Source organism: Ptychodera flava, chromosome 19 (assembly GCF_041260155.1).
Source record: "Ptychodera flava strain L36383 chromosome 19, AS_Pfla_20210202, whole genome shotgun sequence".
Lineage (NCBI taxonomy): Eukaryota > Metazoa > Hemichordata > Enteropneusta > Ptychoderidae > Ptychodera > Ptychodera flava.
The window spans coordinates 27,285,978-27,300,127 of NC_091946.1; the positions used below are offsets into that span (position 1 = coordinate 27,285,978).

The 14,150-nt window shown below is 39.7% G+C and overlaps 1 protein-coding gene across 2 annotated transcripts; it reads right to left on the bottom strand.

The window, feature by feature from the left end:
* Positions 1-4,488: 4,488 nt before the first annotated feature.
* LOC139119125 (extracellular serine proteinase-like) lies at positions 4,489-13,087 on the bottom strand. Of its 2 annotated transcripts, none has more exons than XM_070682773.1 (11): positions 12,996-13,087; positions 11,480-11,666; positions 10,244-10,393; positions 9,464-9,596; positions 8,936-9,051; positions 8,409-8,556; positions 7,916-8,100; positions 7,314-7,485; positions 6,482-6,646; positions 5,751-5,915; positions 4,489-5,316 (listed from the first exon to the last, which is right to left on the bottom strand). In XM_070682773.1, exons 2-11 carry the CDS (start codon positions 11,642-11,644, stop codon positions 5,183-5,185), a joined length of 1,533 nt encoding a protein of 510 aa, XP_070538874.1. In that variant the 5' UTR covers positions 11,645-11,666; positions 12,996-13,087; the 3' UTR covers positions 4,489-5,182. The 2 variants fall into 2 exon arrangements, with proteins under 2 accessions (XP_070538874.1, XP_070538875.1); XM_070682774.1 differs by having other exon boundaries at positions 11,480-11,692.
* Between the last annotated feature and the right edge of the window lie 1,063 nt (positions 13,088-14,150).

Here is a 14,150-nt window from a genome sequence, read left to right on the forward strand (position 1 = left end):
GTAGCAGATATGTCAGGCCAGGAAATGGGGATTTGTGTCTTGTCATCGCCGAAATCACGTCGAGATCTGCTTGTCGTGTCTTTCTTCTCCTTCTATGGTGCGTTCAACAAAACCCTCACCATAGTTTCCCCACAGGTTATCGTAAAGTTGCTTGGATAGTCGTTCGAGGCCGGCGGCCGCAGGTCGCCGTTTACTCCTTTTTTTTCCAAGTAAACGGCGACCTGCGGCCGCCGGCCTCGAACGACTATCCAAGCAACTTTACGATAACCTGTGAGTTTCCCGAACAAGCGGCTAACATTGAACTTTGTAGATTCAAATAGACTGTGTGTGTGGAGCTGCCAGTTTCTGTATACTGGGTGATGTACTCCATATACAAATATACTGTTACGGTTCCTATCCTCACAGAAGTGTGACTAGGAAAATGATCAAAATCATCAATCTCTTCCGCTGATGAGACTGTGTGACTTTTGATTGAAATCACGAGCGATAAGGTCTTTCCTCAAGCAAGAACTTGTGAATCTAATTAATTGCAGTGGGATTTTCAGCCATCACTGGTTATATATTTCCGAAACCTGAATAAAATTGTATATATAGTTGTAAGGGATCGAACATAGATAAAACATGGCTGACGAAACTTAGTGGATTTAACCTCAACCCCCCCCTACCCCCAACACACACACAAACGAAAGTTTGGGAGTGCGATGATCTGACAACGAAATTATGATGTAAATGTCCCCAACATACGATAAATTGCTGTATCAATTTGTCAATGTGAACGTTTAAAGTGCCGAGAGGTTTTTCAAAACGACACGTCAAAAGACAATCTGAAATGTGATCGAGTGTCACGAATAACGCACGGTCTCTAGGGCGTAATTCTGCATATTGTTTGTGAGAATAAACACACGATGATCGAGATATAACTCATCCAAGGCCCAAGTAATGAATTTTGTTGGTTATGCGAGTGTTACTGTAATCTGCGGTCCCAAACAAGAAAGAAAAATATACCAGCGAACCAACTGTAGTTTTTTTCCTGCATCATTGGCGTTTTAACGGGTTACAGTGACGTCATTGTAGGGGCATTATAGTAGGGCATCGTCATATTGACGAATATGCGCTCGCTTGCTGGTGAACGGCAGTCATTACATTAAGGCAGTACACGTCTCAAAACTGAAAGACTTCAACTTTTGCTCAAACTTGTCTCAGTGAAACGTTCGACCATCTCTCAAAGTAAGGAATAAAACTTATCGGTCACCGTGGAAACGCTGTTACTAGAGAGACAAATAGTAAGATTTATCGACATTTGAAATTCAAAATGGCGACAATCCCTATGTTAGCCCTTTTTGGAAAATTAAAATTATCAAGTTTCACCAAATTAAGCCTGTGAAAACTGTATTTACTCAACGGACTTCAAAATGACGTCCCCATGAGTGGTACACCATAAAGGAATTGTAAAAGTTTCAGAGTCTGAATATCGGTCACCGAGGCGCATTCTATCTAAACTGTTTTCATAACAGATCGCTTGTACTGCCCTGAAACCAAGCTGCTGTGTTTCATCGACGCGGCTGTCTTTGAAATGAAATCTCTGACGCAGAGATCTAATCTACACAATGACACAAAGAAATCCTTGTGAGAATTATTGCAATAGCTTTTTCTCTTCAACGTGTGGGCAAATATCATTACGTGGGAAATATGGAACTTCAAATTCGCTAACATTTGATTCACAACCAAGCCAAAACACAACCGGACTGACGTCATCAATGAGAGGTACTGTAATAGTCGAGTGGATGGCATTACCAATCGATAAATTTGCATCAAGCTTTTAATGGTATCCTTTCTGTTTTATGCGTGAACATGTAAATCATACTCAACTAAATAAGCCCAAAACGGGCAATTATCATTAATCTTTCACTTTTTGTTTTCTGTATTATTTGTTATGTTTGTTCGTTGCGATAGCTGTGTCCATCTCATTCTGATACGGCAGTATCTCCATTGTTCTGTTGTTTCGTTTTAATTTTTGAGAATGACGCATAATTTTTCCACAGGGATCGTTGTAACGCATGGCAACACAGAGTTGGAATAGTAGTTCTCGATGCAAGTACAGAATGTGTTATCAAAACCCTTAGCGAGCTTGGCGAAGCTAATTGTAATCGAACCTATGAAAGTTAAAACGAATAATGAAAACTTTTGATTCTCGTATCATTAACAGCAAACAATGTATAATCTCTCTTTTCAATGTCTACTCGGTTTTAAAATCAAAAGAAGAGACTGGGGCAAAAATATACTAGTTGCAAATGTGTGTAGAAACTTGGTGTCTTTGGCCGTTTATCAAATTTACTTCTTTGAGTTAATGCAGCTTTAGAGTTGGTGAATTGTAAGAACTGACAACTAATATGGTGTAGCCAATCGCTGTGACACAAAAAAGAAATAAGGGCCTGAGGGTAAGTTTTTTCAAAAATTACATTGGCATAAATGATGGAATAGAACATATTTATAGTAATTTACCATGAAAGTCGGGAATTTGCCAGTGAGGAATTCATAAATAGGAGCAAATGATCATTACATGGATCTGAGCGATTTGATCTGATCTGAAGAGCGGTCACCCTGGTCGCGTTGTTTCTTATTCACAGCAATCCACTTGTCATATTGGTCATAGATAAATTCAAGGGAAAACGCTTTAAAAAGTTTTAAATCTTAATACGGCTAAGCTTGGCCCTAGCAATTCACGGACTTTTCGATGTTTTGGTGAATTTTCGAGGTACAGCAACGTTGACAAATTGAATATTAAACAATGCATCAAACCGACTTACATACACCCTTTCTTGCTTACTTAAACCTCGGCGATAAAATGTTTTATAAATCATCGGAGGGCCGTAAAAGGCAATTTGTGCTTACCGGCTGGCTGACTAAGTAAATGTACGAAATGGAATACTAATTTTGAGTTTAAGAGAATGGGAAATCAAATAATTGTTTAATTGTTAACTTTGTGAAATGACCTAGTTTTATTCATATTCCCGGAATTCAAATTGAATGAAATAATCGGTATTATGCCACGGGTGAAAATTGAAAGCCTACATCTGAAAAAAGACTTGTAGCTAAAAGTGACATGATCGATGGTCTGTCGTAAGTGTCGTTTATGCAGATGTTGGAGAATATGAGTGAAAATTGATTATGCACATCGCCGATACACACTCTAAATTGTATGATTGATTGTTGAATTTGCTTTCCATATTAATTGTCCTGTCTCTTCATGCCAGACATGTGGTTTTTTCCCATGTCCGTTTAAAAGCATTTCTCTTCTGCGAAATGAGTAAAGACATGTGACGTGGAGACAATGTTGACTTCACGCAACTTTGAATAGCTCATCGTTATGCAAATCAACACCATGTCTCAACCACAAAACCCGGAACACTCTGGCCGTACGCTCAGGGCAAACGTTGAGTACATTAGCTTTTGTCGACTGTGACAACTATTAGTAGGGAGCGAATTAATCCAGTAAGTTCTCGATCGGATTCGGATTCAGAACGTACGGCACCAAGTCACCTAGGGAAGACATCCATCAGTGTCAAAACCACTCGGCTTATTCCCAATCCTAATGAATTGTGCGAGTCACGTGGCATGGCTTTCAAGTTGCCCAAAGATATACTTCATCAATTTTTAAAAACAGTGAATTCAAATTTTGACCGCTAAATTTGTTTTGTAAAGAAGAAAAGGGGAAGAATGAAACAGAAACAATTTACGCTGTATTATCTGTCAACGTGTCACAGGTTGTTGAAATTATAACCAGGGATTTCCCTTGCTTGATAGCTCTCACGAATACAGCGCCCTCTAGAACGACTGACTTGTTTTCCATCACCCCTTGCTCTCGTCAGGAGGAAGGGCTCCGTCGATTCTGATTTGTCACGGTAACCTTGGGATATTTCTTCAAGTTTGAAGATGGGATTGCCCCCCCCCCCATTTGCACAGCACTGAAACACTTCATTCTGTCAAACAGCGTACTTCCAAAAGTTCTCTTTCTACCTCTCAAATAGCTGACGAACATCACTGTCACCTTTCTGTTGTCTGAAAACTTGACCTGATTTTTGTAACTCAGAGTGTTATGACGTAGACATACTGTGAAAAAGCTGCTTTTAATTTACGAAAACCGTTGGCAAAGCAAATACTGACATTCCAACGAGAGAGAGAGAGAGAGAGAGAGAGAGAGAGAGAGAGAGAGAGAGAGAGAGAGAGAGAGAGAGAGAGAGAGAGAGAGAGAGAGAGAGAGACTGTACTGCATTAACCATGTACTAGGTGTCGGGGAGGCCCAGTGATAATACATAGTAGACATTTTCGAAACATTAGTTATCACACGAATGAATCGAACCTTATTTTGTTTAGTAATATGCTCAAGTTCAAAAGTAGTGTTGCCTAAATTGGTCTTTCTATCACAAGAAAGTTGAGGAAAACATGTTATTCGTCAAAATTGACAGAATTCAGGCAAAACATTGGAAGTACGGCACAAAAACTAGATTGATCTTTATTCGTCGGCAAACAATAACGCTCCTTCGCCTTTTCCATTGATAAAAGAATGCCCTTTGAAATTTACAATGATGAAAATTGAAGCACTATGAGCGTTTCACATACGATTGCCCTGCATGGTCTGAGCAACATCTCCCGCTACATTCGACAGTACACGGTTCATCTCAATTTCAGCACGCATATCGTCCGAGTCTCCTCAGCGGGAAAGGCGGGCACACGAATTTGAAAAGCGTTATCTTCCCTTCCATGTGATGACAGTTTTTTGTCATGGGACGAAATTCTATGCACCTGATTTAGAGTGACTTTCATTTTCTTTTGTTTTATATCGCAAAAAATGTGCATGATTTCATCATAAAAGATTGCTCTCAAGATACAAAATACTAGAAAATAAACTGCTTTTAGCAATAACACTCTAGAATGATACAAAATACTAGAAAATGGATGAACTTCTTTGAATGATGATAACAATAACACTCAAGATACACAATACTACTTCAAACGATATTTTTATCAAAATTAGTCGTTGATGATAGCTTGGCGGCATTACTCTTTGGAAAATCTCACTCATTTTTTTCTTTGATCGAATGTATATATTTCATAAGCCATTTCAAGGAGTGCATAAGTATGTGACGCCAGCCGACAGCAAACATCCAAAATGGTGGACGAATTAAGCTTGCACAGGAGGCCTGGACCCGCAGTCCGCGCAGTCGGTACCATAGTTACAGCCACTGTAGCTAGCACCTTGTCCTCCGTCGTCGCACTCACCATCATTACTCCAATTGCAGGAGTTGGAACAAATCTCTGAATAAAATTGATAAAATGAGAAAAAGATCGCAATTAATATAATGATCGTTTTAAAGATTGAAGTTTCCGACAGGAAAAGAACAGTCATTTCTACCACAGATTGTGATAACTAACCCAACAGATCAGTGGCAGTTGTCGGAGACTACAGCTCGAAATGACTGCTATACACCTTTCGTTGAAGCCTGATGGAACATCTAAGATTTCGATATAGCTATTAAAGCATGAAAAGTGTCGCAGTTTATGGCTTTTCTCGCCGTCTTACACAATATATGATCTGGCAGGCCAAATCTTGCCATATCACAAACGATCTGAATTCTTTGCGTACCGATCCTTGTGCTCATTTGCCTCGACTGTTTTCTCTCTCTCTCTCTCTCTCTCTCTCTCTCTCTCTCTCTCTCTCTCTCTCTCTCTCCTTTGCAGCCTATTCTTACCTGGTCTATAGTCAGCACACGTGGCACAGGTACAATCATCAGGCTGGTTTCCACAATAGTTATCTGCTCCACAGCATTGATTTTCGCCGTGGGGGTCGCACTCCGCGACTTCGTTGTATTCATTCAAGTACCCAGCGCCACAACGAAGGTCTTCTCGCCATGTCTCTGAAAAATAGTAAAATTCACATATTCAAACACACGTTAAATCTCATATAAACGTTACATTTTGAATGGTGATTATGACAATTTTGGAAGAAGCTTGGCGATGTAGATTAGTTGAGTCAGATATACATACACGAAAGACGAGACTGTGATATAAAAAGTTTGCGACACAGTGACCCGATCAAATTAAATGTAGAGACCCCCCCCCCCCCCCGGCCAACTTTTACATTAAGGCGAATGCGCCTCGTGGACAAGTATTCGGATTCATAATTTTTTCCAATTCTTCTCTAATCTACAACTTTTGGGGCTCATTTTAAACCTGTTAGAATAAGAAGTAGAGCCTTTCGAAAATCGAAAATTTTATTTTTTCACATAGAGGTAACACAATAAATATATGGTACTTTGGACAGTGACCATGATTTGTATTCTTGATTTGGTAAGAGAATTGTTGAAAGTTTCATTGAGGCATTGAGGAAAGTTTGAGCAAAATTTTGAGTCTTTCTCTTTCGAGGCGCAACCTTTAACCCTGATGTTTCCCCTGTCCCTCAAACATACAATCAGAAACTTACTCTTTCCCGGTGGTATGCGAAGAAGGTAGTTCGGCGTGTCTGAACGATATTGATCCGGAATGGCGGACATATCTATCAGATTCTCGCCGGCAGCGGCGAGAAGTTTTGTGAGTATGGCCTCTCTTGTCAACTTAGGGTCGTAGTGAAGCATTCGAGCAGCCACGCCTGGAAGAATCAAACGAAAGGATCATGAGTGAAATGTTCCGTTGGAAAACAAATTTGACGAGATAGGTTGCTACACCGTGTTTTCTATTGAAACGGTCTACTTATACCTGTAGTTGGCGTGTACTTATGACCTTAGAAAAATAATTTATTTTTCGGCAAATCCAAATTGACTAACTACGGTAGTCATACGACACCTTACGATGTGGTTCATACAGATTTTACTGTTATCTTTGTTTCTCTGTACGTTGGAAGATTGTGACATTTCATTACGTTACTGTCATTTTAACACATTTTCCTTTCAGTAATAATTTGCATATAGCAGAGTAAGATATCAAGGTATTCGTTCTCCTCACGAGAAATCCTTACGCGGGATTTGAATTTATGCAATTATCCCACCAAAATTATAGTGTGCAACATTTTACCAATTTTGTGAATTTTTCTGCAATTTTTTTGACAATTTTGGACCAAATGAACATCACATTTTATTGGCTTCAGGTTTTTATCAAAATTTTAGCAAAGATAAGAAAAAAATTGACTGGTGTATATTTTGATATGGGCGACAAAAATTGACTTTGGCACTCAAAGGGTTAAATCGATCCCGCGCACTGCAAAACGGCATGAATTTATCAATTCTTCAAACAGATTCACAAATTCACAAGCGTTCTACCTGTAACATGAGGGCATGCCATCGATGTACCCTCCTTAAGGACGTATGCATTGTTACTTTGGGAATTAGCACTCTCGATGCCTTTTCCTGGTGCTAGGATGTCGACGCACGGCCCGAAGTTGGAGAAAGTGTAGAATGAGTCTTTTTCGGTTGTGGCACCCACAGTTATGGCCTTGTAAAAACAAAATGTCACTAGGTTAGTGTAATATTTGATGTCAACAGTGTAATTCACTGAACGTCTGTTTTACATCATATTTACACAAATTTTCGTATTTCTTCTAGTTTATTCAGAGCAAGGACAAGAGAGCTTCTTCGTCAACGTTTTAAAAGAAAACAAACCAATTTGAATAATTAGTCATGAGATTTCTCATCTGTGCATGAACGACAAATGCTGAATAGGAAGACAATATAATCAATTTTGAAATCTGAGTGGTGTGAAAGAATATTTAAGCGCCGCCGTACGTGATGGCGGTGATCAACAAATCAGCAATCTCAAGTGTATGTCTCGAAAAATTGATTTCTTAGCCTGTTCTCAAAACAAAATGTGAAGATGGCGAAATACAGAAGAGGATTATGTCGTTATATTTTTGAGATAACCATACCAACGGTGCTGATGCTGGTGAATTTAAACAAGCGTCCCTTTGATCGTTTCCTGCGGCGGCGATGACGATGTAGCCCTTGTCCGCCAAACGTTCGACTGCGTCATTAATGACGACGGATTTACCTCCAGTGATTGACATAGATACAATGCCAGGGGTAATGTTTGACTCCATAATCGCATCGAGAGCTAAAAAATAAAATTATTTAGAGGTCATATTGTGTATGCATTTGCCTGTATCACATGAACGTATAGTCGTGTGCGTGTCTTAAAATAATTAACAGGTCCTAATTTGTTGCGACAAAGACGTATGTTAGCACCGTGTTAAGCTCTTCGGCAGATTGCTTTGGATGTCTACATAAGTAGGTGTCCATACTTAAACTGTTAAGGTACATCACAAGAATTGTCTAAGCTGTGTTGATTCCATTTATGGTCTACACCATGTTAAAACTACACAGAAAACGACGGGTGAGGGGTAATGATTAAATACAATTTACCGCTGACCGTCCTACTTGTGGTGCCTCGTTTCCCCTGACAGTCGAACACTCTAGCGGAATACAGAGTGACTCCCGGCGCCACGCCTACTGTCTTTCCGCCTATGATTCCAGCGACGTGCGTACCATGACCTTTACCGCAGTCTTCTCCCTGGTAGAGAAATACATTGCATGGCTAACTTCCTATCAATGACCATGAACTTACTAAGTCATCATGGACAGCATGCAAAGTACTTAAGAACTGATGTTATTCTCAGAAATTGCTATTTGGCACCATACTTCCTGATCCGTCAAACACACAAACAATCGTCATGAAATCCTACATTCCGTGATTTGATTAGCAATAGGGACAAGCAAGTATGTGAAGAACAGTCTTTTTAAAAGCACTCTTTTGATCACAAGTTTTATTAATTATGATTAAATGTTAACTGTACTGAATAATACTTTTTCGAATAATTTTGCTCAAACTGCAGATTCCATAGCAGATCAGACTTTCCGCGCCATTTTCGAGTAGTCTAGTAATCTCTTACATTTCGTCCGTCTTCGAATGTATCGAAGAAAGGTTTTGCCCTGCCGGGAGAGAATTCGTTGTGTGAGTACAGAATACCAGAGTCCACCACGAACACGTTTATTCCAGAGCCGTCCTCTTCAGAAAGAAATACAAAGAAAGCGGGGAAAAAAACAAAAGCGGTTTAAGTTTACGACGCTGGGGGCGGTAGTCGTCATGTTCAGCACTAAAATTGCCGAACAGCCAAACAAAAATTTACAAATAGATAAATAAATAGTAGATAAAGAAAAATGCATAAAGTTTAGTCTCTTGACGTCACGCATATGGCCACAATGCATGAAGAATCTCATTGGTACACCGATGACCGACGACTAAACTGAACACGAAGCATAGCAATGAAAACGAGATATGAGGGATCACAAAGCAAAAATTGGCTCCGCTGTTAGCCAGAAATGTGATTTCAATTGAGAGATGATTATTTAGACCCAGTAAAGTGATAATCCACGTTCATATATAGATTGATCGGTGGAAGTAATGTCATCGAACTTACCAAGTGGTGGCTTGAACGATGAATCGAGAGGTAGCACTTCCTGATCGATTCTGTCCAACCCCCAGGGAATTTCGTAAGCAAGATGCATCTCCTGGTCCTCTTCAACATAATCTACCTCTTCCAGCCAACGTATCTGGTAAATTATCCCCAATAAGTACGTAGAAAGATAAAAGTCACACAAAGAGGTGCCAAACTTTGTAGCCCATTTTTTACATGTGTAAATACTTGCTAAAATAGTGTTTCATATTGCGTTAGGCTTCAATAATTATTCACGTTGTAAAATAAAATGCAATAATGACATGACGTAAACCCTGACTGTCAATGTCACGGCCGACCAAATGCAGCTGAAAACCGAGTCACGATGAATCACCAAGGACTTGCGACAACGACCACGCAGCAAAATTCAAACAACGTAGCTGATGTATTTATACATACCGGTATACCATGGAAGATATAATCAATGGTAGATAACAATGTTTTTTTGGTAAAATTCGAATTAGATCGATGTTCGGTAGGTAAGCTTTGGAAGATAATCATTGAGTACGTTACCAAACTCTCTTATTTTGAGTAACGGTAAATTTTCCTGGAGGCGAGTGCGTTTTTCACGCCTTGGTTAGAACACTACTGTGCCAATACGAGTCGTGATTTTAGATTTCATTCTATCAAGAGAAAGTATAATTGAATTATTGTTTACAGTTTCCATTCTGAATTTTCTCAGCTAGCCGATATGTTTTCAGTAAATGATTCTCACAAGGCAGTGTGAAAATTTATAGTTCTCACCACATCCAGGAAGTCTGTCTGTATTTCAGCCGTAAATCCTTTAAACGTCTTTGACAATAACTTTCGATACTCCATTTTCATGCCTTTTCCTTTGATGAGCGTTTTCAGGTGGGCTTCTACATCTGCAATTTCTTCCTCGGATAAATCGTCCTATAGGAAGGATAGAAAAGAGTGCAATCGTTGATGCTGTGGGGAAGTAGCGAGTGGCAATACTGTAGAGCGGAGAGGAGAAATAGGTATCAGGACGGTTGCCCCCTGGAAAGCTTACACAGCAATCTGAACCTTTTCCGTCCGCTAGATAAGCCTACTGGTAGAGTAAGAGCACATTCTCTTCACAACACAGATGGAAATGTCAGGGTTATAGGACGGTCAGCCACTGGAAATTCACCGATGGGACACTTCAGTATAAGTTTCTATCCTATAGACAGCACTGTGGTTAGGGACAAGCCTCAGTTCTACCGTCTATGGGTGAGGAAAATGTTCCATTGAGGAGCTAAATTATTTCAAACAAGTTTTCTGTACTCAGCTTCGCAGTTGTGGAATATATGTGGACCACGGTCGAAATAAGTCTTTAAACTTTCCTGTATAATCCATGCACGATTGCTGGTTATGTATTATGTTATGCAAAATAAATAGGAGAATAAATAAATAAAATAAAATAAAATAAATTAGAGAAATGTCCGTCTGTTTTCCCTTTGGTGGGACGGGATTAGAGATAGAGAGACGGGATTGGAGACGTAGTGTAGATAAGACGGCCAGTCAGCCAGACAGACAAATAGACAGGCGGGGCGGGCGGGCGGACAGACAGATAGACGGACAGACAGGCAGGCAGACAGACAGAAACAGGCAGGAGCGTGAGTAGAAAGGAGTGATGTTTAGTCGATGAAATGGCTCATGAGTCCAAGGAAGTAAAATGTAATCGAATATAACAATACCTCAGACAACTATCACAACGGACTAGAAGCGTGTATCGCCTTTTATGTGAACCAGGTTGCTATTAGGCCATACGATTCTGTCACGGCATCTCAAAGCTAGCTTGTACCGATGATTTCCGAATGGGGAACTTCGGAAGTATTCGGATTTGCAGTTCTTGTCAGAGAGTTTGTAGCTGCAGAACATGTGGAAACCTCAACGCTCAGTGAAAACGGACTCGTCATCAAAATCCTGAGTTTCGCTAAAAGTAGTCTGATAATGCAACATGATTACGCAATAATATCAATCACCGACGTTTCTTACCCTAAGTCTTACGATGTATTCATCCTTTATTCGTTCTTCCTTTGGTGCGCGGTGCACCGGCGCTTTGCTCTCCCGTTTCGCACGCAGCGCTGAAGTCTCCAGCAGCATAGATGCGAGCAGCAGTGAAATGATGACCAGTACCTGTCGTCTGCGCAGTGTCTTCATGTTTTCGTTTTGCTTTACTAGACTACAAAGCAATATATAACAGGATATCTGAATATGAAACAGAAAAACTAAGTAAAACGTTGTTTCGTATACGTCAACGATGATGGCGAGAGAATTGCACCAGAATAAAATAAAATTTGATAAGTATGGACAAGGACTAGGGGCACTTCAAGTTGACAAAAAATCATCACATTCCAGTGGGGAAGAAATTTCACGATATGAAAAGGTATACTTGTAGCCGAATTGGTGCAAAGTTTACATTTTTCGTGCCATTCGATTTTCGCAAACATAAGCCAGTGAAAACTTTATTAACTTCACGAGCTTCAAAATGAGCGCCCACAAGCGATAGACTAAAATAGTATTGTAAGAGTTTGAGAGTGTGAATACTTGTCCTGTATAGGCGCACCGTGTCAATTATCACCCGTCGGCTGGTTTTCACCGGCACTTCCTTCAAGTTTCAATGCTGCCACGTAAAATACTGCATCAGAAATATGAGCTAAAATCATGCAGCTGCCTATACTTCTATGAAATTAACAGTCTAACTTCTTGCTGGCTTTTAGTGTGCGTTCTTTCTGCATAAAGTTTATGCTTGCAACTGCAATGGTGTATTTCAGTCATCTCAGCACCGTGTGTTTGTTTGTCACTCTACCCTCTACAGTCTCCAGTGCAGAAATGTATAGCTTTGTAGGTGAGGAGATAATATATTTTGCGTGAAGGTGATATATTACTGAGAACATCCTAAAAGTTAAGTGGCTCGCAAAATTGACCGGCTTCATTGTACTGCGTTACGTCGAGTACTTTTGATGATAAATTCTTTCCGAAATTTCAAGGAACGTACAGAACGTACGTGTGTGTGACTGTAAAAAGTCAGAATCTGTTGGTTTAAGCCTTGTCGGATACCCGAAAATAGTTCTTTCTACATGACCGGATATCGCCCGATCGACCTTGATTCTATACCTGAAGTATAAAGTAGGCGCGAAATCAATATGTCTTACTAACGCTTCCCTGGGCAAGAAAACTGAACAAAAAAATTAGACAGAAAGAGTTGTTAACTTGATAAGTAATATTAATTGTCTGCGAGATGTGCTGCTGGGTTTTAGAACAACGAAGTTACTCTTGAAACTGGTTGGCAAATTTTCGAGCGGCTTTTACAGTACAAGCTTACTAAAATTGTCACCATGAGCTTATGTTTGTTCAGAGAGTAAGCCGATTGGATGTATATTAGGCAAAGGGGTGTATTTTCCATCTACCCAGGCAAAGGCCTTTTGTAGTTGAATTGGCTAAAAACCATCAGTACTCAACAGAGTCCAAAAAATTGAAAACATGAACAATTAGGAGTGCAGTATCATACCTTCGATAAGTGAGACCAGTGTATGCTGAAAGCTGACGTCTTCTCGGATAGGTCACCAGTATTCAGCTATACGGGCTTGTGTCGGATAGTTTGAGGTAAGCACCAGAAATCCTCACTTATAAAGACCCCGGGCCACCTGATTGACACTTAAGGGTGTCGAAATGATGGATAGTACCAATTTTATAGTCATTCTCTGCATCAGATTAAACCATTTTTATTTGGAAAAAACCAACCCTGCCAGAAATTGTAAATGGTGAGCAATAAATCATTGGTAGCAGACAAGAAAGGCAAATTTTATTTTGAAAAGGCCCCCTCCAAAAAGACGTCATATCGATACCATGCATATACGACTAGACAGTTCATAACTCATACAGACTGTAGTGTACCAACTTGTCATAATACTATTAACTCTTTAAGGGATGTTGTACGATTGTTACAAGAAATAAAACCTGAGTCGATGGAGTTTCAGAATGTGTGGTTGAAAACGATTGAAGAAAATATTCTGATCATCTAACCATTCTCCAATCTACCAAAGCAAAAATTTTATCAAGTAATAGTATTCTCTTTTCTCTGGATACCTTGTACTTTGCCGATATTGCTGGCGGAATATGCTTTTCCGACTTTATGGTTCTTTAACCGTTATTCTCAGGTTACGTCATACGATTTTGATCTTGCATTCGATACGGTCACGCCACATATCGCTTCGCACGGCCATACTTTGTTTCGTGTTATGAAAGTGTACCCTCAAGATCTTTTTGAACAATAGAAGACCTGTGATATGATAAATGTCTTTCACGTGTTGTAGTTCATTCTGTCAAGTTCCTGTCGTATTTTCCTTTTGTTTAACCTGTTACCTGGTTGCGAGCTTATAACACACAGTTCAATATTGTGCCATAAGAAATCGGCGGAAAAACAGTTGTATTTAATTTTACTAATATTTTATCCACAAAACATTATATTCCATTCAACAAAAGCTAAAATATTGAATATTTTCTTCGCGGTGACACAAAGAAACACAATAATACGCATGCGTACACTGGAGCGTACTCTTCTGTATCTAACCAACTCAAATGGTAACTTAGCGATCTATTGTTTCATGTTTTGCACCGTTAAATTTGGCTAGACCATTTTCACAGATTTTTCTCTATATCTGCG

Bases quoted from the DNA above. Each gene is read 5' to 3' on its own strand.
- LOC139119125 (XM_070682773.1), bottom strand. From the start codon at position 11,644: ATGAAGACACTGCGCAGACGACAGGTACTGGTCATCATTTCACTGCTG. The intron at 9,597-10,243 runs GTGAGAACTATA...ATAATTTACCAG, and splicing joins AGACAGACTTCCTGGATGTG to ATACGTTGGCTGGAAGAGGT. The intron at 5,916-6,481 runs GTAAGTTTCTGA...ACTATTTTTCAG, and splicing joins TCGCATACCACCGGGAAAGA to AGACATGGCGAGAAGACCTT.